This window comes from Mastigoproctus giganteus, chromosome 6 (assembly GCF_048544385.1).
Source record: "Mastigoproctus giganteus isolate SK-2022 chromosome 6, ASM4854438v1, whole genome shotgun sequence".
NCBI classification, from domain to species: domain Eukaryota; kingdom Metazoa; phylum Arthropoda; class Arachnida; order Uropygi; family Thelyphonidae; genus Mastigoproctus; species Mastigoproctus giganteus.
Genome location: NC_143580.1, coordinates 38,233,433 through 38,257,895, shown reverse-complemented (window position 1 = coordinate 38,257,895; position 24,463 = coordinate 38,233,433). Strand labels below are relative to the sequence as shown.

General features: G+C 36.3%; 1 protein-coding gene across 1 annotated transcript in view; it reads left to right on the top strand.

The window, feature by feature from the left end:
- The window catches only part of LOC150084175 (guanine nucleotide exchange factor DBS-like), a 619,625-nt gene that overhangs the window by 326,408 nt on the left and 268,754 nt on the right, over nt 1–24,463 (top strand). Inside the window, exons 4-6 of the mRNA XM_090376145.1 lie at nt 7,754–7,868; nt 13,555–13,645; nt 16,910–17,023. Coding sequence (XP_090232271.1) covers nt 7,754–7,868; nt 13,555–13,645; nt 16,910–17,023 — 320 coding nt within the window. The remainder of the gene's footprint in view (nt 1–7,753; nt 7,869–13,554; nt 13,646–16,909; nt 17,024–24,463) is intronic.

Sequence of the window (24,463 nt, the reverse complement as noted above, 5' to 3'; positions counted from 1 at the left end):
AGCCCACTATAGCTCACCACTGCCTACCCTGCTAAGGTGCTTTGAGTGTCAGAAATATGGACTTTTGTGAATGGCCATATCATGGTATCCTGCCCTTGCTGTGCTCAATGTTACAAAGATCCATAAAATTACAGTATATTCAGCTCCAAAACTCATGTATATTAACTGCCAAAGAGAAGGGTATATTAACTATATTAACTACTCTGATACTGTCAAGCATGCCAGTGGTGGAAGGGAAAAAAAAAGAGATACAAAAATTGAAGACTGAGCTGATCATATCATACCATACTAGGAGGCGAGAAAAGCCACAAAACTATAAATAACAATAAACATTCATAAAGTGAGAAGGTTGCAGGGAGATGTACCATCTGAATGCAAACTAAAATGGCTGTTCTGCCTGAGGAATTATTTACTCCCATTGAATGATACACTCATGAGCCAAAACATTATGATCATCCCTGTCTTCATGAGTAGACATCCCACAGCACCTTGGAGCAATGTCACTGACCCCTCAGCCTATATAGTGATGGCATAGGTAGTACCTGTCAGTTCATTAGTACAGAGTCCATGCAATGGGGAAAGCGAAGGACCTGATGGATGAATGGGAAATGATTTGTGGTGCTAGGGAGGCTGGGCCAACATATCAGCAACCAGAAACATTATTGGCTGTTGGAGGGCCACCATAGTGAAGGTATGGGGATGGGAAGACCACCGCTGGTGGATAGTTGAGGTGAATAGTGTTGTCTGGGACAACAGACAGCTCATGATTTCTCAATTAACAGCAGACTACAACCAGGGCACACAGAGAAACATTTTCGAGTACTCCCTCCAGCGAGCTCTTGCAGATAGGCCAGTGGAGTAGGTGACCTGTTTATGTGTCCCTGTTGACTGGCCATCATTGAAAACTCCTGTGCCACTGCAGTGGGCACAGAACATTGGATGACTGGAAAAGAGTTGTCTGGTCTGATGAATCAAGGTTCCAGCTCCATCATGCTGATGGATAGATGTATATTCGACTGTAAGCAGGTGAACAGCTGCAACCGGACTGTATGGTTGCGATTGGATGAAAACAGGCTAGTGGCAGTGGTATCATGGTTTGAAGGATGTTTCTATGGACATAACTGGGTCCCTCATCTCCATTGAATACATCCTCACCACCAGATCCTACCTCCGCATTGTTTTGGACCAAGTTTTGATCTACACGGTGACTATATCCAGACAACACTGGACTCCATGTCACAAGGCCTGCATTGTGCAGGAATGGTTTTAAGATCATATCCAAGCTTTTCCTGTGGTCTCTTAGCCGCAAAATTCCCCCCAACAATCCCATTGAACATTTGGGGATTGCAGCATTAGTCAGTGCCTTGCTCCATTGCTGAAGTCTGGGCTGTCCTTCTGTCCAGCAGTTGCAGGATACCAGAGGACACTTTCTGCAGTCTCATGAAGTCACTGCCACTCCAGGTGCAAGCGGTTATTACAGCAAAAGATGGCTAAACACACAATTAGGAAGGTGATCATAATGTTTTGGATCATTAGTATATTTATCAAGCTTGCAAAAACCTGCACAGAATTCTTAGTAATCTGCCACTCCTATATTGTATCAATTCCTCCTTTTGCTCCATCTCCAGCATAGCCAGTTGGTAAAGAAAACCCACAGAAAACTGAGGTACCCATTGTAACACACACACACACACACACACACACACACACACACACACACACACACTCACACACACACACACACACACACACACACACAAAAAAAAGGATGAAAGGGTATCAAAGCTGCTCCCATCACCTATTTGGGTGATGAATGAAAACCCATATTGGAAGCAATTACTTCTGCAATTATCTCAATGGAAGAAGTGAACAGACTGACTGCAATAATCATTCAGATTTATCAGTGATGCAGTGACTTATATCAAAGAATATATTGTTCATGCAGATGCAAATCCAAAAACATCTGCTTAGTTTCCACCATTTCCAAAACTAGCACTGGACATAATCAAATGATTAATAATTTAGATGTGGAATCATTCAATGAATCATTAATGAAATCGAACACAACAACAAAAAAGAAATAAATAAAGGCAGTGGCGAGATATGAACAGATTTTATCAGAACTATACCTTAAGTCACTTTATCACAAAGAAAATAAAATACCATAATCAATTATGACTGCTTGGCAATTGTGCCCTTCACTGTCCAAAACCGTTGTGGAATATACAATGCACAACAGCAAAAGAGACTCAAAAGAAAGCTTGATTTGTATTGAGCTGGGGATAGATGTGTGGGAGATGTGGTATGATATCTTTGTCAAAAATGAAGATATAATACCATATCTAATCTCATAGCCTTTAAGTGTGCATGTGTGCCAAAGTATACTGCATTCATATTCAGAGTGAAAAGGAACCATGGATCCACTTTACATTCTCTGTTACTCAGTCATCTAGGCACCAAGACTGTTTAGGACAAAAAGTGAAAATGAAGGGAAAATACACATTGCACTTTTCATGGAATATAATGGCAATTATAATTTAATTCCCTTGGAAATTGCAGTTGAATCTGCCATTGCCAATTCAACTGAAAACGCATTTAATTTCATATCAGTGAGTTCATCCTTACAATGTGCCATTCACCATACAAGAGTCTTCCTATATAACAGAATCTTTCTTGAAGAGCAGAGGTAGAGATATAAAAATATACATATTTTTTTTTCAAAAACTGCTGAAAGCTTTGTGTCCTTAGAGCCTTCGGGGGAGGGGGGATTAAACTCTTTCGGGGAATAAGGCACTGCATAAAATTTAAGGGGTCATCTTTTGTTCAGTTTCTGTGAATGATTTGTATATTAAAGAAAAACTGTTAGATTTATTCTGTTAGATATATGATTTATATATAAAGAAAAACTGTTAGATTTATTCAGTTTATTGACTTTCCAAGTTTGATGCTATTATCAAAAGTTGATAAGTGCAAATCAGATAAAAGAAAGAAATAAAAGTGTGGGTGTGTGGTGTGTGTGTGTGTGTGTGTGTGTGGTGGTGTGGTGTGTGTGTGTGTGTGTGTGTGTGGTGTGTGTGTGTGTGTGTGTGTGTGTGTGTGTGTGTGTGTGTGTGTGTGGTGTGTGTGTGTGTGTGTGTTAGCATAAAGGAGAAATTCTGCTTTATAAATAAGATTTCTGAAGTATTTGAAAATGTAGGGAATAGCTAAAAGAAAGGGGTCATCTTTTTAGTCAGTTTGGCAAGGAATAAAAACAATTCCATAAAAGAAACTGAAAATATAAGAATGAAATAAATTTATCTTGATGTTTATTATTTTGTATATTTCACTTAATTTAGTAATCGTTAAATTTCAAAACATTTTTGTTTTTATTGGTTGCAGATAATAAAAACTAATGATAAAAGTGAAAAACATTTTTTATTCCATGTTAAAAGTTCTTATGTATGTTATTTTAGACTTTTGATTACTTTTGATTACCTTCACATATTTTATCGATTTTATATGCTTTTCACATGTTTTATATGATTTACAAGAAATGCAAGTGAAGAAATCTGTGTACTTATTTTTACAGCTCTATCCCACTTTCAGTACTCTTTTTTTTTTTATTTTTTTGTATCTTTGGTCAATTCTGTGAAGTGCCATCATTTTTTTTTAAAAAGCAGTAGTAATGCTCCTGTTTAAACAATTCTGCTTACATTGGTTTTCTTAAGATCCAAAAAAGGAATAAACTTGAATATAAACCTTTTCCCCGTTGATTTTTAATTTTGGGAAAGGGCTGATAAAAATTAAATTCTAAGAATCATTAATTGTGCCATTTTGTTTACTTCATAGAATTTATTCCTGGTGCAGATGATGTTTATTTCATTTTTAACTCAAATGTTCAAAGGTTCAAGTTAAATATGAAATTAAGAAGAATAAATAAAATAAACAAACATACAATAAACAAGAATTTCAAATAAATATGAAATAAGAGGATATAAACTTTTGAAAAAGGGTGGTTACAAGATTGATGATGTGTCAAAATTTGCTTCCAGCCAGAGAGAGTAATTGATTGTTGGAAGAAACTTCCATCTGCTTTTGTGGAAGTGTAGATGGACATATGGTTAAAGATTAAATAAATTATTAGAGGGGAAGATGGACTTGCATTGTTTGTTGTTATCAGTACTAATTACTTTAATTAGCATGATTTTCTCCGGGTGTGTGTAATGAATGACAGAATGATAATATGCAAAGTAAATTTAAACTTAACTGATTAATGTTATCAAAGAATCAATTAAACATTACATCAGACTGTGATATTAGAGAATATAGAATATGAAAATTTAAGCTATATATTAAAAAATTAGAAAACAAGTTAGTTAATACTGAATGTAAAAGGTATGTGTGCTCTAACTTTTGGGAGCAGAGATTGGCCACAACTTTTGTCCATCTCTGCTCCCACCTTTGTCAAAGACAGATGGTTCTATTGTCACTTCAGCCAAGGATAAAGCTGACCTACTAGCATCTCAATTTTCTTCTAACTCCTGTATTAATGATCTTGGTAAAACACCCTCCCACCATTCCCAACACGCTCCATTCAATGCCTCCTGTGATCTTCCATCAAAAGGATGTCAGAAGAATTTTGACGAATCTTGATGCTAAGAAAGCTCCAAGTATGGTATTTCTCCACTTGTTCTCAAAACCTGTGCTCCTGAACTTACTCCTGTTCTTTGCCACCTTTTTTCACTTTCTTATTCCAAAGGTGTTTTTCCTTCTGCTTGGAAATTTGGTCATATCCAGCCAGTTCCTAAAAAGGGTGACAAATCCCTCCCATCCAATTATCGTCCCATTGTAATTAATTCTACTCTTTCTAAAGTAATGGAGAAATCAATTAACTACCAACTGCTTAAACTACCTAGAAACCTTACGTCTGATCAACGATCGCCAGTATGGATTCCGTCAGTTGTCGATCCACTGGTGATATTCTGGCTTATGTTACCCCTTTATGGACAAATTCAATGGAAAAGTTCGGTGAAACAAGCAGTTGTTCTTGACATCTCAAAGGCTTTCGATCGTGTTTGGCATAAAGGTCTTCTAAACAAGCTTCCATCTTATGGTTTGCCAACTGTTTTTTGTAATTGGTTATCTAGTTTTCTCTCTTGATCGCTCACTGAGGGTGATAGTAGATGGCTCTCTGTCTTCTTCTCCACTAATGCTGGTGTCCCCCAAGGTTCAGTTCTTTCCCCCACTCTTTTACTCTTGTATGTTAATGACTTTCTTCCATTGACTGGAAATCGTATCCATAGTTTTGCCAATGAACAGCACATTGCATTCCACTTTCCATTTTGAGAAACGTTGCCCTGCTCAAGCAGCTTCAACTTCTCGAATATCCACTTCCAATTCCTTAAATGCCGATCTCCAAGTAATTTTCCAGTGGGGCAAAGACAACGTAGTTGATTTCAACCCTTCTAAAACCCAGTCTTGTCTTATATCTCACAAAAAGGATTCTTCTGCTCCTATGCGTATCTTTGGTGACACTCCGATTTCTAGGCAAGTTGATATATCTCTTTTGGGGATTACCCTGACTTCTAATCTCTCTTGGCACAAGCACATTACAAATACTGCTTCCTCTGCATCTAAAAAACTTGGTTTTCTCTTTTGCTCTCGGCGTTACTTTTCTTCCAAACAGCTGTTCACTCTGTACAAATCACAGGTCTGCCCTACCATGGAATATTCCCATATCTGGGGCGGTGTCCCCAAAACCTCTCTCAGGCTTCTAGATTCCATTCAGAAGAGGGCAGTTATGTTAATTAATGACTCATCTCTAACAGAGTCTCTGCACTCTCTGTCTTATAGACATATTGTTGGCTTCTATAATTCCCACAGTCTCTTTCAAAACAGGCCGAACTCATGCTGCCAACAGCCATTTACTGTCCAACTTCAAACTCACAGAACCAACTTTTCATCTTCCTCGTTTATTCATTCAACTGCCATTTTCTGGAACAACATTCCTTCATACATATTTCCTGTGGGGGTCTACGGAAGTTCAAGTCTTCTGTAGACTAAGTACTTATGGTACTAAGTACTATAGGTTCTAATACCTCTCTTGTTTGGGGTTTTTATTCAAAAAAAAAAGATATATATATATATATATATAGAGAGAGAGAGAGAGAGAATTAATTGCTGTATTTATATATTGGTAAATACTTCAACTGGGACAAGTGCCTATCGATGCATAAATAAATTTATGTCCCAGTCGAAATACTTATCAGCATATAAAGACAGTGTGTAATTAGTTATATTTGATTGTAGTTTTATTATTCCAATTTTGATTTATATAATATATATATATACATAGATCCGTGTCTTTATGTATTACAATATTGCTATCATACATATTACTTTGTTACTAGCTTGTTTTTTTTGTTTTTTTTTTTTTTTTGGTAGTTGTTGGCGCATCGGCTTCTGTGGCCATAATATGCACCTCCTAAGGTTTTTTCAGTACTTTGATCCAAGCCCGAGGCGGGATTTGAACCCGCGACCTTTGAGTTGCCAGGCAGGCACTTTACGGCCCGTCACCACCAAATACGGAGGATGCGGAAAGGTCAGGAAATGACCACCGCATATCCCAGAGCAATATGGCCTTAGTTGCTAATGCTCCTAAAAACCAAATAGCAGGCACTTTACCCACCCGGCTAGCCCAGTCGGCTTACTAGCTTGTGATATTTATATATACACATATATATAATTTAGGACCTGATAAAAGTTTTTCAGTATCTGTAATAAATATCATTGTAGATATCATCAATATCATAAATACACCATGTAATGTTTAATTTTAACAATGGCATTAGGAATCATTAATAGAATGATTTAAATTTAAAAAGCTATTACTATATTATATTACATTGTGTGCATAATCATTAGGTCGTTAAGTTCCCTAACATAACTTAAGATAATTTAATTTAACATTAATGTAACAATAATTTAATCTCCAGGTTAGGTAACTCCCAATCCCAGTATGGCAGGGTTTATAATTGGCCTAATATATGTTGAAATCACATTATTTTCAAACCAAGATAATAATATGATAAATTTTATGATACGATATTTGAAGATTAAATGCACAAGGCATAATACGATATGGGTTTAAATGAACTATATAATATCGATGTAGATACACCATAGTGTACCCATAAATTTATGGGTAAACTATGGTGTATCTACACCAATATTATATAGATAAATTTTATGATTAAAAAAAAAAAAGTAAAGTGCAGCCATTATCAACCCACTGCAGGATGGAAGCCTCCTCAACAATTCATGCTGAGGGAAATGGACCATAATCTGCCACGCTGGTCCAGTGCGGGTTGGCAGATCGACCGTATTCAGCAGTCAGGGGCTTGAACCCCGGTCTACTCAAAGAGCGCGTGCTACTGCACTCCCGCTCCTGCCCACTCGGCTACGGAGGCCCCTACTGAATTTTATGATACCACATTATAAAAGTAGTAATATTTATCAGATAATGAAGTCTACTCATTGCTGTTACCTGTCAGTATTCCAAGCCAACTACTGAACAGCATGGCAAGCCAGTGATTGAGCTGCCATTTTTTGTGATGGAACACCTAGCTATTAACCCTTACAGATTGATGTATTATTTAAAATGTGTTCTCAGCTTTAAATATACTGTTTTGTTTGTTTAATTTTAATCTATTTTTTAAATTATTTTTAAATAATTTATTTTAATTATTTTTTTTTTTTCTATTTTTCCCTTCAGGTGGTAGGACAGTAGAAGGATATCCTATTATTACTTTTCCTGATATAGGAACTTTCTACAGTTTGTCAGATGAAGATTATCGCAAGCTAATGCTTTATCTCACCACTGTGCCTACGTAAGTATCATATTGGCAAACCAGTTTAAAAATAAGCATTTGTTACGAACTTGTTTCTGTTACTCATCTGATTAAATATAGATTTGCAGTTCCAAAAGGGGAGAAAAAAAAGTGCTTTCAATGTTTTCGAAATTTCCTTTCAACTGCTAGAGTACAGTACCTCATTGCATAAATTTTACCCCTATCTACTTGTATTCTGTGAATCAGTTTCACTTTGCATGTCTTCTTTGAAAATTATAATCTTTATCATTCTTAGATGTAATGTATGAACAAAAAGAAAAAAACAGAAGACAACCACATTGAAAATTATCCAGACAACAAGCAAAAGGAATAAATGAGGAAGATAAGTTGGTACTGCAAGTTTGGAGTTGGACAGTGAATGGATGCTAAATTGTTTGGGCTGATTTGGAAGAAGAGTAGGAGAATTATAGATATCAGTTCAGAAGAACAGCACCCATAGAAGTATCTATAGCAAAGGCATGCAGAAAAAACTGAGTGTCTGTGAGACAGAGAGTAAGAGAGACTTGGTAAGTCATTAATTAACCTGATTATCCTCCTTTGAATGGAGTCTAGAAGCTTGAGAGAGGTTTTTGGGGCATCATCCCAGATGTGGGAAAAATTATTACATGGTAGCTGATTTCAGATTTGTAGAGTGGGTAGTTGTTTAGAAGGAAAGTAATATGGAGAGCAAAAAAGAAAACCCAGTTTTTTATACAGAGGGAGCAGTATTTGTGATGAGCTTATGCCAAGACAGATTAAAAGACAGGATAAATCCATAGCAAAGATATGGGATCTTGTATAGAAATCTGACTGTTATAGAAGATTAGCATAGTAGCAGTAGATTCTTTTTCTGTGAGAAATAAGACAGGAGTGGGTGCCAGAAGGATTGGCGTCTCCGTAGCCAGGTGGGCAGGAGCATCAGTGCATAGCACACGCTTTTTGATTAGACCGGGGTTCGAGCCTGTGACCGCCAAGTACGGAAGATGTGGAAAGGTCGGAGCACCACCGCATATTCCCGGAGCAATATGGCCTTAGTTTAGTTGCTAATGCTCCTAAAAACCAAATAACAAACAAACAAACAACAAACAGCCAGAACGATTGAAGGTTAACTGAGCTTTCTTTGCCCTACTATAGAATTACCTGGAGATCAGCATTTAAAGAATTGGTAGTGGATATTTGAGAAGTTGAAGCTTTTTTGTGCATGGTGAGGTTTCTCTAACTAGAATCCTATCCAATGTAGTGTGCTGTGACAGCACACTACATTGGATAGGATTCTAGCAGTGGGAGAGGATCATTAATATACAAGAAGAAAAGAGTGGGAGAAAGAACTGAACCTTGAGGAACTCCAGAATTAAGGGAGAAGTAATAAGACAGACAGACAGACAGACAGACAGACAGACAAATAGCTGTGTATCTGCAGTGAGCAGTCAGGGACACAGTCAGCAATCCATAAGATAGGTGCTTGTTTAGAAGACCTTTATTTAAAATGCAATCAAAGGCCTTAGAAATGTTAAGAGTGACATATTTAAGGTCTTAGATATGTAAAATGGTAACATAGAACAGAAACAAACTCAGAAGCACAGGTTTTGAGAACAAGTGAAGAAATGTGATCAGGACATGGAGCCTTTTGTTGCATCAAGGTTGTTCATAATTCTTCTTATATCCTTTGTCAGAAGGCCCAAGGAGGCATTCAGTGGAGTGTACTGGATATGATAGGAGGTGATTTATCAAGATTGTCAATACAAGAGTTAGAAGAAAAGTAGAAAGAGATTTAAGTAAGTTGGTGTTATCTTTAGTTGAGGCTGCAATAGGACCATCAGGTTGTAATAGAAGTGGGAGTATAGATGGACAGAAGTTGAGGCCAACAGCATAGGGCAATCGATGTGACCAGAATGCTTGAATGTATTTGAATAAGAAGCAAGTTTTTTACTTATAGCCTTTTCAAAATCAGTTTAGATTGTTTAATAACTGTTTTACAATTATTGTGAGCTTGAGTACAGGCAGAAAATGAAGCTGGAGATTATGAAAATACTTTATTATTGTTTTAGCACATTTTTTTGAAAACCAAGGTTTTAAATAAAGGACAAGATTTTAGGGTGGAATGTGAAATAAAGGATTTCATCCCTTCAAGAATAATTTCACTGACACAATCTGAGCAAACACTGGGATGAGAAGATTTAAATCAGTAATCTAACAAAGGAAAGGAAGAATAGAAATAACACAGATCATCACATTTTGCATTCTTGTAATGCCAAATGAGAGAGAGAGCGAGAGCGCACGTGTGTGCAGTTCCACTAGAAAAGTTACCATCATCATCACCACCAAATTGTAATCTGAGTTGCCTGCAGGACTGTTAACGTTGACTTTGGACTTTGAAAAGTTGTTAATGAGAAAAAAATCAAGAGTTGTTGGGTATGTGGTTAGAATTTTCTGGTATTCTGGTAGGTAAATGAACAAGCTGTGTTGTTCGGGAGGCAACTAGAGGGAGTAATATTTATTGGATGACAGTGTCTGGAGACTAGGCACCAGCGAGGTGATCTGATAGAGGTGTATAAAGCCTTGAATGGTTTAAGCATGCTCAATGCTGATGGGATTCTTCCTCTAGCTCAGAAAAGTCACCTGAGAGGGCATAAATTCAAATTGAGGAAAGACAGATGTAGGATAGACGTGCGGAAATTTGCCTTTAGCCAGTGGATGGTTGGTTGGTGGAACAGACTGCCATCCCTTGTGGTGGAGGTTGATAGCCTAAATAAGTTTAAGGCTCAGCTGGACAGGTATTTTGAACGAACAGAGGGGTGAAGTGGAAGTGGTTTTTTTTTTTTTTTTTTTTTTTTTTTTGGCTGATGCTGCATAAGCTTGCTTTCTTGCATCAAATGCCTCTACTAATGCTAATGCTAATGCTAAAGTCATTAGTAATTGCAAGAGCCTCAGTAGTTCAGCCACCTGGGTCTACATAACTAGAAAACTGAAGCCAGCTGGATTTGTGAATGTTAAAATCACCAAAGAAAATGACCTCACTACTAGGAATGTTGGATTAAAGTAAAGTTACAAAGAAAGGAAATCAAAAAGTTCTGTGATTAGCAGGTTAAGAGAATGATAGAGGTAACAGATGAATTTGACAGAGTGGGTTACAGATATTTTAAGGCAGAGGATGTTCCAGATGAAGAAGTCTTTGACAAGGAATATAAGCATGCACATTCACAAGCGGTGCCTCCGTAGCCAGGTGGGAAGGAGCAGCAGTGCATAGCACACTCTTCTTGATTAGACTGGGGTTCGAGCCCATGACCACCAAATACGTAGGATGCGGAAAGGTCAGGGAATGACCACCGCATATTCCCTGAGCAATATGGCCTTAGTTGCTAATGCTCCTAAAAGCCAAACAACAAATAACATTCACAAGCCACCTTTTGGAGCAAAAGGAATCATAAAGTGAATAATTAGGAAAATTGAGATGAGCAGCAGTTGAAGCAACCAATAATTCAGATTCTGTCAGAAAAAAGTAAGTGGGGTTTGGCAGACTGTAGGGAAATGGACATCATTGAGATTGGAATTGAGGCTGCATATATTTGTGAAATGAATGAGGAAGTTTTGGGATCTTCAGTGATGAGTTTGTTTTACTAGTTTTTCTATTCACGATAGTAGAAAAATTAAGAGTAGAGAGGGAGACACGTAAGATTTAGTGAAATTTTTGGATGTGGTGTACACACTGCAATAATATACTACTCCTTTACGTGCATGTCCTCAACAATGCATTCCATACATACACCTTGAATTACTTCTAGCTACTAATTGGCAGAATAGAGACAGTGAGATTACACATTAACTGGTCCAGATGGCTCCTAGAGAGAGTTACCAGTAGGTTCAGTCTGGTGGAGTATTTATTGGCCAGCTTACAAGAACCCTTTTAGAATTTACCCACAGTGTACAAAATATTGGATCTCACTGTGATGTCCATCATAACTTCAAAAGATATCACTCATACTTTATGATAAAAGAGGTTGCCAGAGCATTGCTCTGAAGACTAAACATGGGCTTCACCATTCAAACCTCTGATAAGCATAGTGGTACTATTGCACTGGATGATGCCATCCAATGCAATATTATCACTACTACCTGTCCACTACCTAGAGCCATCTACTACCTAGTATTGCCTTGTGACATAGAGGGATGGCATTCATCTGTGAGGTTCATATGGAGGTAGTTACCTCCAGTGTTTCAGACCTTGCACATGGCGGTGAGGTGTGTATACCACACCTCACCTCCATTATAGTTACCTCCATTTATAACAGTTCCTGTGTTTTAGACCTTGCACATGGGGAAGGGGAAGCATTCATCTCTTTGGGATGGATAACACACCTTGGTAGTATACTTTCAGTATACCAAGTTTAGTATTTCATTTTTGCACATGGAAGATATAATCAGGGCTACAAACAGCCTTCCATTGTGAAGGTGCAAGCATAGGATCTGGCTGTCACAGAACAACTAGCTCTCACCGATATTTGGTCCACTGGACTCGCAAGTGGGATCTGACTATCAGTTCCATCAGCATTTTATACTCCCACTCAGAAGTATGTGACATGCCTCAAGGACCAAAGTTATTTACCCAAGAACCATACAGAAGAAAACATAGCTATTGTTATGTTTTCTTCTGATAATGCTATCCATCTCAGAATCTCAGATTGATCAGTCATATTCATTCAGGGTTAATATAGATGGTAAAACGCACGCACGCACGCACACACACACACACACACACACACACACACACACACACACACACACACACACACACACACACACACACACACACACACACACACACACACACACGGTAACAGAAAGATAAAATTGGTATCTAAATTAAACTTTTGAACCAATAAAATTGGTGGGATAACACTAAAACTCAGTAAAGTATATTTGTATATTTTCCTAAGAGATGGAAAACCCCAGTGTGTGAATTAAATGTGATGTGACCCACTAATGATATCTTGATTAAAGCCACTCTTATACCATATATAAAATTGCTGTAAAAGAATTTTAGTGAAAGAAGAAATACTTGAATTTTCTGACTGCTACTTTGCTACTTTCTAGACTGCTACTTTCAAGCAATTAAATAAACTAAATACTTAAACTAAGCAAACATGGAAGAGCTTGCAATCATTCAGGGACGCTTAGGAGTATAGAATCGTCTAGGTGTGGCAGAGAAGTAACTCTAGGGAACCCCTTCCTGCACCATCAAAAAGTGAACACAGAAAATTACTATGATAAATAACAGTACAAAAGAAAAGAAAGATTTAGGAAACCATTAACAACATTGTCATGAGGGATCTGCTTCTGTGAAAATTCCAAAAGCTTTCTTTTCTTTATTTAATTGCTTGATAGCTATTAGCAGTTAGCAGTTAAGTATTTCTTCTCTGTTATATTCAGCAATAAGTTTAACTAACCTCATATATATTATAAGGATGGTTTTAATTTAGACATAATTTGATGGGAAAAAATTAATAATTTTATTCAATTTTAAATTGGCTAAAAGGGATATGTTTATCTTGTCATTTACTCTCTGATACACTGAAAGATTTTATTTTTGGCTCAACACATTTTTTAATATAAAAAACAAAATTCTTTATAATCTTAAATACATCATTTACTTATAGTTTGAATTTTCAGGCTTATTTTTATTTAATAGATTACAAGATGCAGATCTGGGATTTGTTCTAGTGGTAGATAGAAGGAATGACAAATGGAGTGCTGTAAAAACAGTTCTTTTGAAAATATCAGTAAGTTATCATAAATATTTTATATTTGATTATTAGATTGAATGTTTATTTTCAATTTACTCTGACTTTATGGTTTTTCATCATTACATTGTTGTGTAGTGTAGATGGAAATGCCAACCAAAATTATCATTTCTCTGACAAGGAATTTTACACCTCCTTTTATTAGTTTGGCACTTCACTATGTTCTAGAAATTCTGGTTATAAAGCAGAATCATATGCACGCTATGGAACCTTTATGCACACATTCTGTTGTCTGTTTCAGTAAAAATAAACAAGCTCTGCAGTTGTTATGGTATGATTTGAAAACAGGTAATTTACTGATTTCAGCTTTTCTATTTTGTCATCAAAGGTAATCTCATTTTTAATCTGACCCACAAAGTCATGTCATTATTAAAACATTACATTCTTCTAAAAAGATTGAGGGTTCCTATAACATTGATTGTGAAAATTTGTTAATGAGCTAAATGGTTTAATGGTTTAAACTTTGCTTCTAGCATTTATGCAATAATGCTAGTTTCAAAGTTTAACCCTCTGTCTAACATGCTGGAAAATAAAATATGTCTTATACACTTTTTTTTTTAATAAAAGGCAAGAAATAGATGAAAATGTTACACATAATTTTGTTTATTCTGACGATGTTGGATAAGTGTGTTTGTGTGTTAGTTGTCTGATGGCACTAGGGGTTCTCCCCCATCTCCACATGCTATGTTGGATAGTAAGAACAACTAACATTTTTAGTAAAAGCAGTGATACTAACCATTTCTGTGACCAGACATTTTACACCTGCTTTTATTTGTTTGGCACTTCTTTAAGCCCTCCCTAGAATTTCTTGTCATAAAACAGAAGCTATCTGTGCCACCACATGGATAGTTCTGCACACAATGTTGTCTGTGTTATCTATGGAAAATCAACACAGGAGCAGGTGTGTAGAGCTTGGTATTTGCATTTTGTATGCAAACACTAAGCTGTAAATAATTTTTTACAGGTGTACCTTTCCAATTTAAAAAATGCCAGTGATTCCTATTGAAATACATATTATATTGGAGAAATACTAAAATTCACACTGATGTAATTCTAACAGGTATTTTAATTTTAAGCTTTTATATTTTCAGTTCATGAAATGGTCAAAATATAGGTAGAGGGTTAAGTTGTTTAGTTTCATAATTTGACAATACAGTGAAATCCTGTTCAACAAATACAATTTTAACAAAAATTTTACAATAATGAAAATATTTCTAGCACCTGGCCAACTTCCCTTATCAATAATGCTTTGAAAATATGTGAGTGAAAAAAATAGTTCTGATAAAAAATTCAGTACAGCTAATTATTTCCAACATCTGCCTATGCCAAAAATTGACTTACATATGTGGAAATTATAGATGATTGTCATATTGCAAATATAACTATGGAAGGATTCAGTTAGAGAAAAAAAAGAATTTGGTTTCATACACTGTGTTAAATTTTACACATTTCTGGAAGATTATGCTCAGATACAATCATTGGCAATTCTAGGATTTTCTGAAAGGGGGGAGGAGCTAAAGCAATGTGTGATTTGTGATATTTTGGAATGCATAAATAATTAAATATAAAAAGCATTAATTGCTAGTTGCCAAAGTACATAGGCCAGCTGATTGTAAACCAGACATAACAGTAAACCTTAAAAAAATATCATAGACTTTGTTGAACAGTGACACTAGATTTCATACTACTTTAATTGAAAAATCACCAGAATTTCAACAGGTCACAAAATTTAAAAATCTGTCACCAGATGACTTTAAAAAACACCAGATTTGATGTTAAAATCATATAATTGGCAACCCTGTTGTAAGCAACAACAGGTTATGAGGAAGATTCCTGGAATCAAGAAAATGCTGGAACCACAAATAAATAAGAGAATTCTAATGTTGGCATAATGATTTTTTTCCCTTTTTCTTGCTAAGAAAAAAAATTTATTTCCTTGGATTTCAGGAAATCACTAAGCTGTAATCATCGTCAGCTCTAAAAACACTATATTATTTTTTTCATTTGGGGGAATTGTTCCCCATCTGAAAATGCCACTGAGTCTAATTTGTAAGCCATACTGGTACCTCTCCCCTTAAAAAATAATGGATAATGTGAGACTACATGGTTCATGAGATGGTAAATTCATGCACCTACTTACTTTAATTAAACTTTGTCCACTCTAGCTTTAATCCTGACATAAAAAAATATCCCTTGTTGAATAAAGCTGTCATTGGTCAGGTGTTAGAGTACCACTGTATTGTTTAGCAATTGACCAGTGAGAGCTTCACTTGATATTGTATATTTATATCAGAATTAAAGTTGAGTCGAATTTAATTGCTGTTTTTATTTTCTACTGGGGGGCGGATTGCTCCAGTCAAAGAAAATGGTTCAGTTGTTTGTCAGTAATCTAATTTAACTTAGTGCAACCTAAACTAAATCCCCACATTTTTGCAATAATGCACAGAAAAGAAAGTTAAATATTAATTGCAAAAATTGGTCTATTAATACAAAAACCAGTGGTACGTTATATTTACTGTACTGTAATTCTGAAAGTGGTTAATAAAATTGTAATTTTAAAAAATACAAGTGTTTCTTTTAAATGCTTTGAAAAGAATGATTTGTGGACAATTTTTTTTTTACTTTACATGTTTTGTCATTTTATATATTTATTATTGATTTTAAAGTTGATGACATACCCTTAGTAGTTCTGTGACCCTATGTACCACTAGTGGGCAAAATATAATCTGCAGCTCTAAATGTTGAATACTAATAAATATTAACCAATCAGAAAGCAAAGTCAAAAATTTTTTTGACACCCTCCTGTGAACTGCTGCCCCTAACCTCATCTGCTGATTTGTGGCAGCTCTGCATAGCTGGATGGCTGAAAGCAAGAGTGCATTAGTACAAGTGTTTAAATGGATGACTGCTGTATTTCATAATATTCCTGTTAAATAACTAGTTTTAAACTCTTCTGTCTAGGTTATACCAGGATATAAACAGAAAAGAATGTGTTCATATGTAAGTAAAATTAAGCAGAAGTTGCTAATTTTGTCTGTTAGAAAAAGTGCAGCAGAATTTATTTGAATAAACAATGGCTCCTTTGAAATAATTTTCAAGCAATATCCATCAGAACAAAATTTCAGTACAATAAAATGATTCATACACCCCTGAGAAGTTTGTTGTAAAAGGATTTCGCTGTATAAGAAATTAACAAAATGATATAAATCACATTGTATTTAATATGTATTTTTATTTTGTTAGGGTTATTTTCCAGGTCTAATTCAGGTAGTTTTTGTTTTGAGGCCTTTAGGATTCTTTCAGAAAGCAATTTCTGAAGTTAGTAACAAATTTTTCAAAGAAGAATTCAAGTTCAGGGTAAGCATATAGATAGATTACAGTTTATTTAATTTCTTCAGTAATGATTAATTAAACAGATTATTATATCTGAATAAAATTTTTTTTTTTTTTTTATGGAAATCCCAAGCATTAAATGTATTAGAACCTAAATTACTTAGTACTGTGCATGGGTTTTGGAAGATGAAAGAAGATATTTGTTGGCATTAGACTTGAATTTCTGTAGATTGCAATGTTCAGGAAATTAGCATTAGTAGAGGCATTTGATACAAAAAAGCTAGCTTATGCAGCATCAGCCAAAAAAAAAAAAAAAAACATTTCCACTTCACCCCTCTGTTCTGTAAGGCTCTGTTCTGTCCAGCTGAGCCTTAAACTTATTTAGGCTATCAACTTCCACGACAAGGGATGGAAGTCTGTTCCACCAACCAACCAACCACCCACTGGCTAAAGGCAAATTTCCGCACATCTATCCTACATCTGTCTTTCCTCAATTTGAATTTATGCCCTCTCAGGTGATTATCCTGAGCAAGAGGAAGAATCCCATCAGCATTGAGCATGCTCAAACCATTCAAGGTTTTGATATAAAGAATTATATCAAAGCTACAAGTGAAGCAACAGGAGTATTATGAAATCACAATTAAAAAAAGTGTTAAAAGAAGGTAAGAAAGCTATGGAATGTCGAAGGAAAATAAAGTTTTCTACTCGTACTGGTAAAAAGAATAACCTCATTAAAAAAATAGAAACAGATGATTTTATAAAATGCACTATTCGTCACAAAATCTATGATTCATACTAAAAACATTCCTGTTTCTTTAAATAAACTTTTGCTTGTAGTAAAGGAGGACATAAATTTGAACTGCATCAAGGAACTTTGAAAAACAATTAAATAGATAGATAGGTTATAAGTAGAAAATAGGACACTCTAGAAGGAAAATATTAAATGAGAAATTAGAAATAGCATCCTTACAGTATCAATACTTATAAAGAATAAGAAATGCTAGATCTGATGGAAAACAAATAATATATCTCAACGAAACATATTACATTCTGCACACACACACACACACACACACACACACAAGAAGGAAGTTGTTGGCAATCAGAGAGTGAAAATGGTATGCTTTCGGCAATCGGGAAGGGCTTATGATTAATTATTATTCATGCTGGAAGAGATAAAGGCTTTGTAAATGATGCCTTACTAATTTTTAAATTGAAGCAGAAGACTAATGACCATCATGATGATATGGACTTCGAAAACTTCAGCAAATGGATCAGTAAATGGATTAAATTTTAAAAAAATAAAATTTTTAATTTTATTTTGTTAGTAACAAGTTAGTAACAAACACGCATGAAGGGAGGTTGTTCCAGAAAATGGAAGTTGGAGGAATAAATGAAGGAGAAAAGTTGGTTCTGTGAGTTTGGTAGAGAGAGGAAGAATTATAGAAGTCAATTCAGAAAAATGAAAGTACCATAGAAAAGGTATGCAGCAGAAACAACATCTATTAGACAGAGTGGAGAGATTTTATAAGAGATGAGTCATTAATTAACCTAACTGCCCTCTTTTGATTGCAGTTTAGAAGTCTAGGAGAGATTATGGGGGCACCACCCCAGACATGGGAACAATATTGTATGGTAGGACAGATTTGCAATTTGTACAGAGTGAACAGCTTTTTGGAAGAAAAGTAACACTGAGAGTTAAATAGAAAATCTAGTTTTTTAGATGCAGAGGAAGCAATATTTGTGATGTGCTTATGCCAGGAGAGGTTAGAAGAGAGATATGCAATCCTCAATAGAGATATGCAATATTGTATAGAAATCAAGAGTGTCATCAAATATAAGCACAGGAGCAGAAGAATCCTTTTTTTGTGACATTATAAGACAGGACTGAGTTTTAGAAGGATTGAAATCAACTGAATTATCTTTGCTCACTGGAGAATTATCCGAAGATCAGCATTTAAGGAATTGGTAGTGGATATTTGAGAAGAGGGGAACAGGTATCCTGTGTGTTATCAGACACAGCCTAAAACACTGATGGATCCAATATCTCTCTATTACAGAAGATTTAGGAGAAGTCCGGTTGGCCTGCCTCCCTAAAATCCACTCATTCACACCTTCTCGATGGTAAGCACTGTTACGTCACTTAGGTGGCAACGAACGTGTAGAGTGGTTCTCTTCAAGACGCCTGGTCAGCGTGAAGAGGAAAAGACCAAACCCTCCAGCATATGACAGCACAACAAAGCAAATGGCCCTCAGTCCCCAGCAGCTTTCGCTCTCCCTCTTACGGCAGCGAGAGGATCAGAGTGGAAGCAGAGGGTGCTAAGAATCTCTGAGTACGACCAGGTTGCCATGCACGGAAACTGAACTTGGCCTGTTATAACATAAGATCACTCATCGGTGAAGACAGGATATTAGAGCTGGAAAAGGAATTAGAAAATGTGAATTGGAATATCATCGGTTTGGCTGAAACAAGAAGAAGAAATGAATCACTTATAAGTTTATCAAGTGGAAATCTGCTGTACACCAATGGAAACAGTGAAAGGAGTGAAGGTGGAGTTGGGTTTCTGATCCATAAAGATTTTAAAAACAACATTTTGGAATTCAAAAGTACATCACCAAGGGTGTCAAGACTAATACTCAAGATTTCTAAGAGGTACGAGCTAAAGGTTATAATGATTTATGCACCAACATCGAGCCATGATAATGAAGAGGTTGAAGAAATGTACACCGAAATTGAGAGTCTTCTAGATGAGCAGAAAACCCACTACACTATTATTATGGGGGACTTTAATGCTAAGGTTGGAAAAAGGCAAAACAGTGCAGAAAGAGGAACTATAGGAAATTTTGGAATTGGTGAAAGAAATAAAAGAGGTGAAAGACTTGTGGAATTTCCAGAATCTCAAGGACTGTCAGTAATGAACACTATTTTTCAAGAAAAGGATGAACAGAAAGTGGACATGGAAGAGTCCAAATGGATTAACAACTAATGAAATCGACTTCATCCTCACTAACAGAAGATATATTGTGAATGATGTTACTGTCCTGAATAAGTTATGTTGGCAGTGATCACAGAATGGTAAGAGTACACTTGATATAGATGTAGGAAAGGAAAGGAAAAAAACTGTCTCGAGTAAATAATACAAAGGTCTTTGAGATAACAGAGGAGGAGAAAAAGCAGTATGTACTGGAACTTAAGAACAAGTTTGAGCTTCTGCAGACTGCTCAGGACCAAGATATCGACGAGGAATATTACAACTTTCTGAAAGTGATAAAGCCCAAGAAACCTATAGGGAAAAGGAAATCCAAAGAAGAAAAAATTAGTCAAGAAACACTTGTCATGATGAACCGAAGACGACAAATGAAGAGCAAGAAAAACACTGACAGGGAAGAAAATTGAGTATACTGAGTTATGCAAAGCCATTAGAAAGAGACTCAGAGAGGACATAAGAAGATTTAACTCAAGAAAAGTAGAACAAGCATTAAGGGAAAACAAAGGATTTAAATCAGCAGCCATGAGCAGTAATACAGAAAGACAAATGATACTGAAACTGAAGAATAGCGATGGTGTACTTATAAACAGCAGAGAAGGCATAATTCAGATAGCAGAAGACTACTATAGAGAATTATACAAGGAGCGAGGGAATGATGCCAGCAGTGGGGAAGATGGATTGCAAAGTAGCAACACATACGACATACCCGATATTCTTCCTGATGAGATAGAACATGCATTGAAGAATCAGAAAGCCCCAGGGGAAGATGAAGTTACTGTAGAGTTGTTAAAATTGGGAGAAAGAGACATAACACAAAAACTGGCAAGGCTCTTCACAAAGTGCATTAGAAAAGGTGTGACGCCTAAGGAGTGGAATAATGCAATCATAGTTTTGCTGCATAAGAAAGGTGATAAATCAGAAATTGGAAATTATAGACCAATTAGCTTGTTATCCCATATCTACAAGTTGTTCACAAGGGTCATTACTAACAGATTAGAAAGAATACTTGATGAGAATCAACCGAAAGAGCAAGCTGGCTTTGGGACAGGATTCTCAACTATGGATCACCTTCACGTAATATCACAGCTAAAGGAAAAAGCAATTGAATATAAAACACCATTATGCCTGGCATTTGTGGATTATGAAAAGGCATTTGACTCCATACAGCATAAGGCAATGTTTCGGGCACTGGAAAGACAAGGCATAGATACTCCATATATTATGATTTTGAAGAAAATATATGAGAGTGCTACCTCCTTCATTAGACTAGACAAAGACAGTAGGAAATTTAAAATCGAGAAAGGAGACACGATATCTCCGAAGCTGTTTACTGCTGCCCTTGAGGAAGCTTTCAGAAGATTAGACTAGTCGCAGAAAGGAGTCAATGTGAATGGAGAGTTCCTTAAACCATTTACGATTTGCAGATGACATTGTGGTCATAAGCTACGATCCCAAAGAATTAGAGGAAAATCTTAATCAGTTATGTCCAGTTAGTAAGGATTTTGGACTAAAGATGAATATGGCTAAAACAAAAGTAATGATGAACAAATATGCCACAGAAAGGGAAATAATGATTGAAGGAGCAGTAATTGAAAAGGTGGAGTCATGTACTTCTCTGGGACAAGTTATTAGCTGTAATAATGATAAATGGCTGGAAGTCAAGAGAAGAATAAATTTTGGATGGATAGCATTCAGGAAATATAGTCACATACTGAAGAGCAATATCCCAGTTTGTCTGAAACGTGAAATAATGAACCAATGTATACTCCCCACCATGACTTATGGAAGTGAAACTTGGGCACTCACCAAAAGAATGGAAGAGAAGCTGAGAACTACACAGCAAAGAATGGAACGAATTATATTGGGAATCAGACTGTTAGATAAGAAGAGAAACACATGGATTAGGCAGCAAACTCAAGTAAAGGACATTCTTATCAAAACTAAAGAACTAAAATGGTCTTGGGCAGGACACATAGCTCGAAGACATGATGACAGATGGACTAAGAAAATAACAGAATGGTACCCAAGAGGAGCTAGAAGAAAACCTGGAAGACAAAGGCGGGGATGGATAGATGAAATTCATGAGTTTTTGGGTAGTAAATGGATGACCAGTGCTCAAAACAGAAAGAACTGTAAAGGTGCTGGAGAGGTCTTCATCCTGCAGTGGATTGAAAATGGCCGATGATGATGATTTGAGAAATTGAAGCTGTTTGAGCAGGGCAAGTTTTCTCAAACTGGAAGGTGGAATGGAATGTGCTATCATCATTAAAATAATGGATAGGATTTTCAGTCAATTGAAGAAGGTCATTAGTATACAAAAGAAAGAGAGTGGGAGAAAGAACTGAACCTTGAGGAACACCTGCATTAGTGGAGGGGTTAGAAGACAGATCCATCTACCATTACCTGCAGTGAGCAGACAGAGAGAAAGCTGGATACCAAATTACAAAAAAACAGTTGGCAAACCATAAGATTGGAGCTTATTTTGAAGACTTTATGCCAAACATGATCAAAAGACTTTGAAATGTCAAGGGCAGCTGCTTGAGTTTCACCGAACTTTCTACTGAAGTTGTCCATAGATTAGTATAAGCCATTATATCACCAGTGGATCAACACTGACAGAATCTATACTGGAGATCATTCAACAGATGGAAAGTTTCTATATAGTTTAAGAGTTGTTGGTTAATAGATTTCTCCATTACTTTAGAAAGAGTACAATTAAGTGCATTGGAGCAATAATTGGATGGGAGTGATTTATCATCATTTTTAGGAACTGGCTGGACATGAGCAAATTTCCAAGCAGAAGAGCAAACACCTGTGGAATAAGAAAACAAAAAAAGGTGACACAGAACAGAAGTAAGCTCAAGAGCACAGGTTTTGAGAACAAGTGGAAAAATACCATCAGGACCTGGTGCTTTCTTGTCATCAAGACGGTTCAAAATTTTTCTCACATCCTTTTTGACAGAAGACCACAGTAAGCACTGGATGGAGTGTACTGGAAATGGTAGAAGTTAGTTTACCAAAATCATTAATATGTGAGTTAGAAGAAAACAAGGATACTAGCAGGTCAGCTTTATCTTTGGCTAAAGTGGCAATAGAACCATCTGGTTTTGACAGATGTGGAAATAGAGATGGGCAAAAGTTTAAGCTTTGGCGAGAGACTTGCATCCTAGACAATTTGGACAAGAAACAAGTTTTCTACTCTTAGACTCTTCAAAAACTAGTCTGGACTGATTAGTAACTGCTTTACAATTGTTGCAAGCTTTTGGATTAGCAGAAAATGTACTTGGAGATCTGGATTCAAGCCACTTGTGACATGCAACCTTCATACCTTGAACAGCCTTGGCATATTTATTGGAAAATCAAGGTTTAGATACAGGATGAGATTTTGAGGTGAAGTGTAGAATAATGGATTTCATCCCTACTAGAATAATTTGACATGATCTGAGCAAACCTTGATATCAGAAGGTTTGAAACAGTAATCTGACCAAGGAAAAGAAGAACAGAAATCTCAGAGATCATCCCATTTTGCATTCTTGTAATGCCAAACAACACAAGTTGGAGAATGGCCATGAGAGAAAGGCTCCATTGGAGAAGAGACCATCACCATGCTGTGATCTGTGTCTAGTGGAATACTTACCTTGACCGTGTACTTAGAAGAGTTGTTTGTGAAAAAAAGATAAGCGTGTTGGCTGTGTGGTTAGGAATGCTTAGTATTCTGATAGTTAAATCAGCAATCTGTGCAAGGTCATTAGTAATTGCAAAAGCCTCAGCATCTTGAACAGCTGGGTCAGTGTGACTATAAAACAGGAACCAGCTGGAGTTGTGAACATTAAAATCATCAAGGAACATTTTACCTCACTGTTAGGAAAGTTGGACTGGAGTAAGTGAAGTTTCAAAGAGTGGAAGTAGTAGTGGCATAGGATGCAAGAAAGCAAGTGTATGAGCAGCCAAAATAAAAAAAAAAATAAATAAATAAAATAAAATAATTTCGCACAACCATTCCCTCTAAATGTTTGTCCAGTTCCTCCTTAATTTTATTTAACCTATCAACTTCCACAAAGACAGATTGAAGTTTGTTCCAGCAATTAACCACCCGCTGGCTAAAGGCAAACTTCCTTACATCTATTCTACATCTGTCTTTCCTTAATTTGAATTTATGCCCCCTTAGGATTGTAATCTAAACAAGTGGAAGAATTCCATCAAAATTCAGCGTGCTCAACCCATTCAAGGCCTTTTACACCTCAGTCAGATCACTGTGCAGGTGCCTAGTCTCCAGCCACTGCAATTCGCAAAACTTAAGCCTCTCTTGGTAAGAGGATCCCTTCATTCCTCTCACCAATCTTGTTGCCCTTCTCTGTACATGCTCAAGCAATCTACATCCTTCCTAAAATGAGACCTCTAGACCTGTATGCAGTACTCAAGGCGTGGCCTAGCCATTGCCTTATACGGAGAGACAATCATCTCCTTTTTCCTG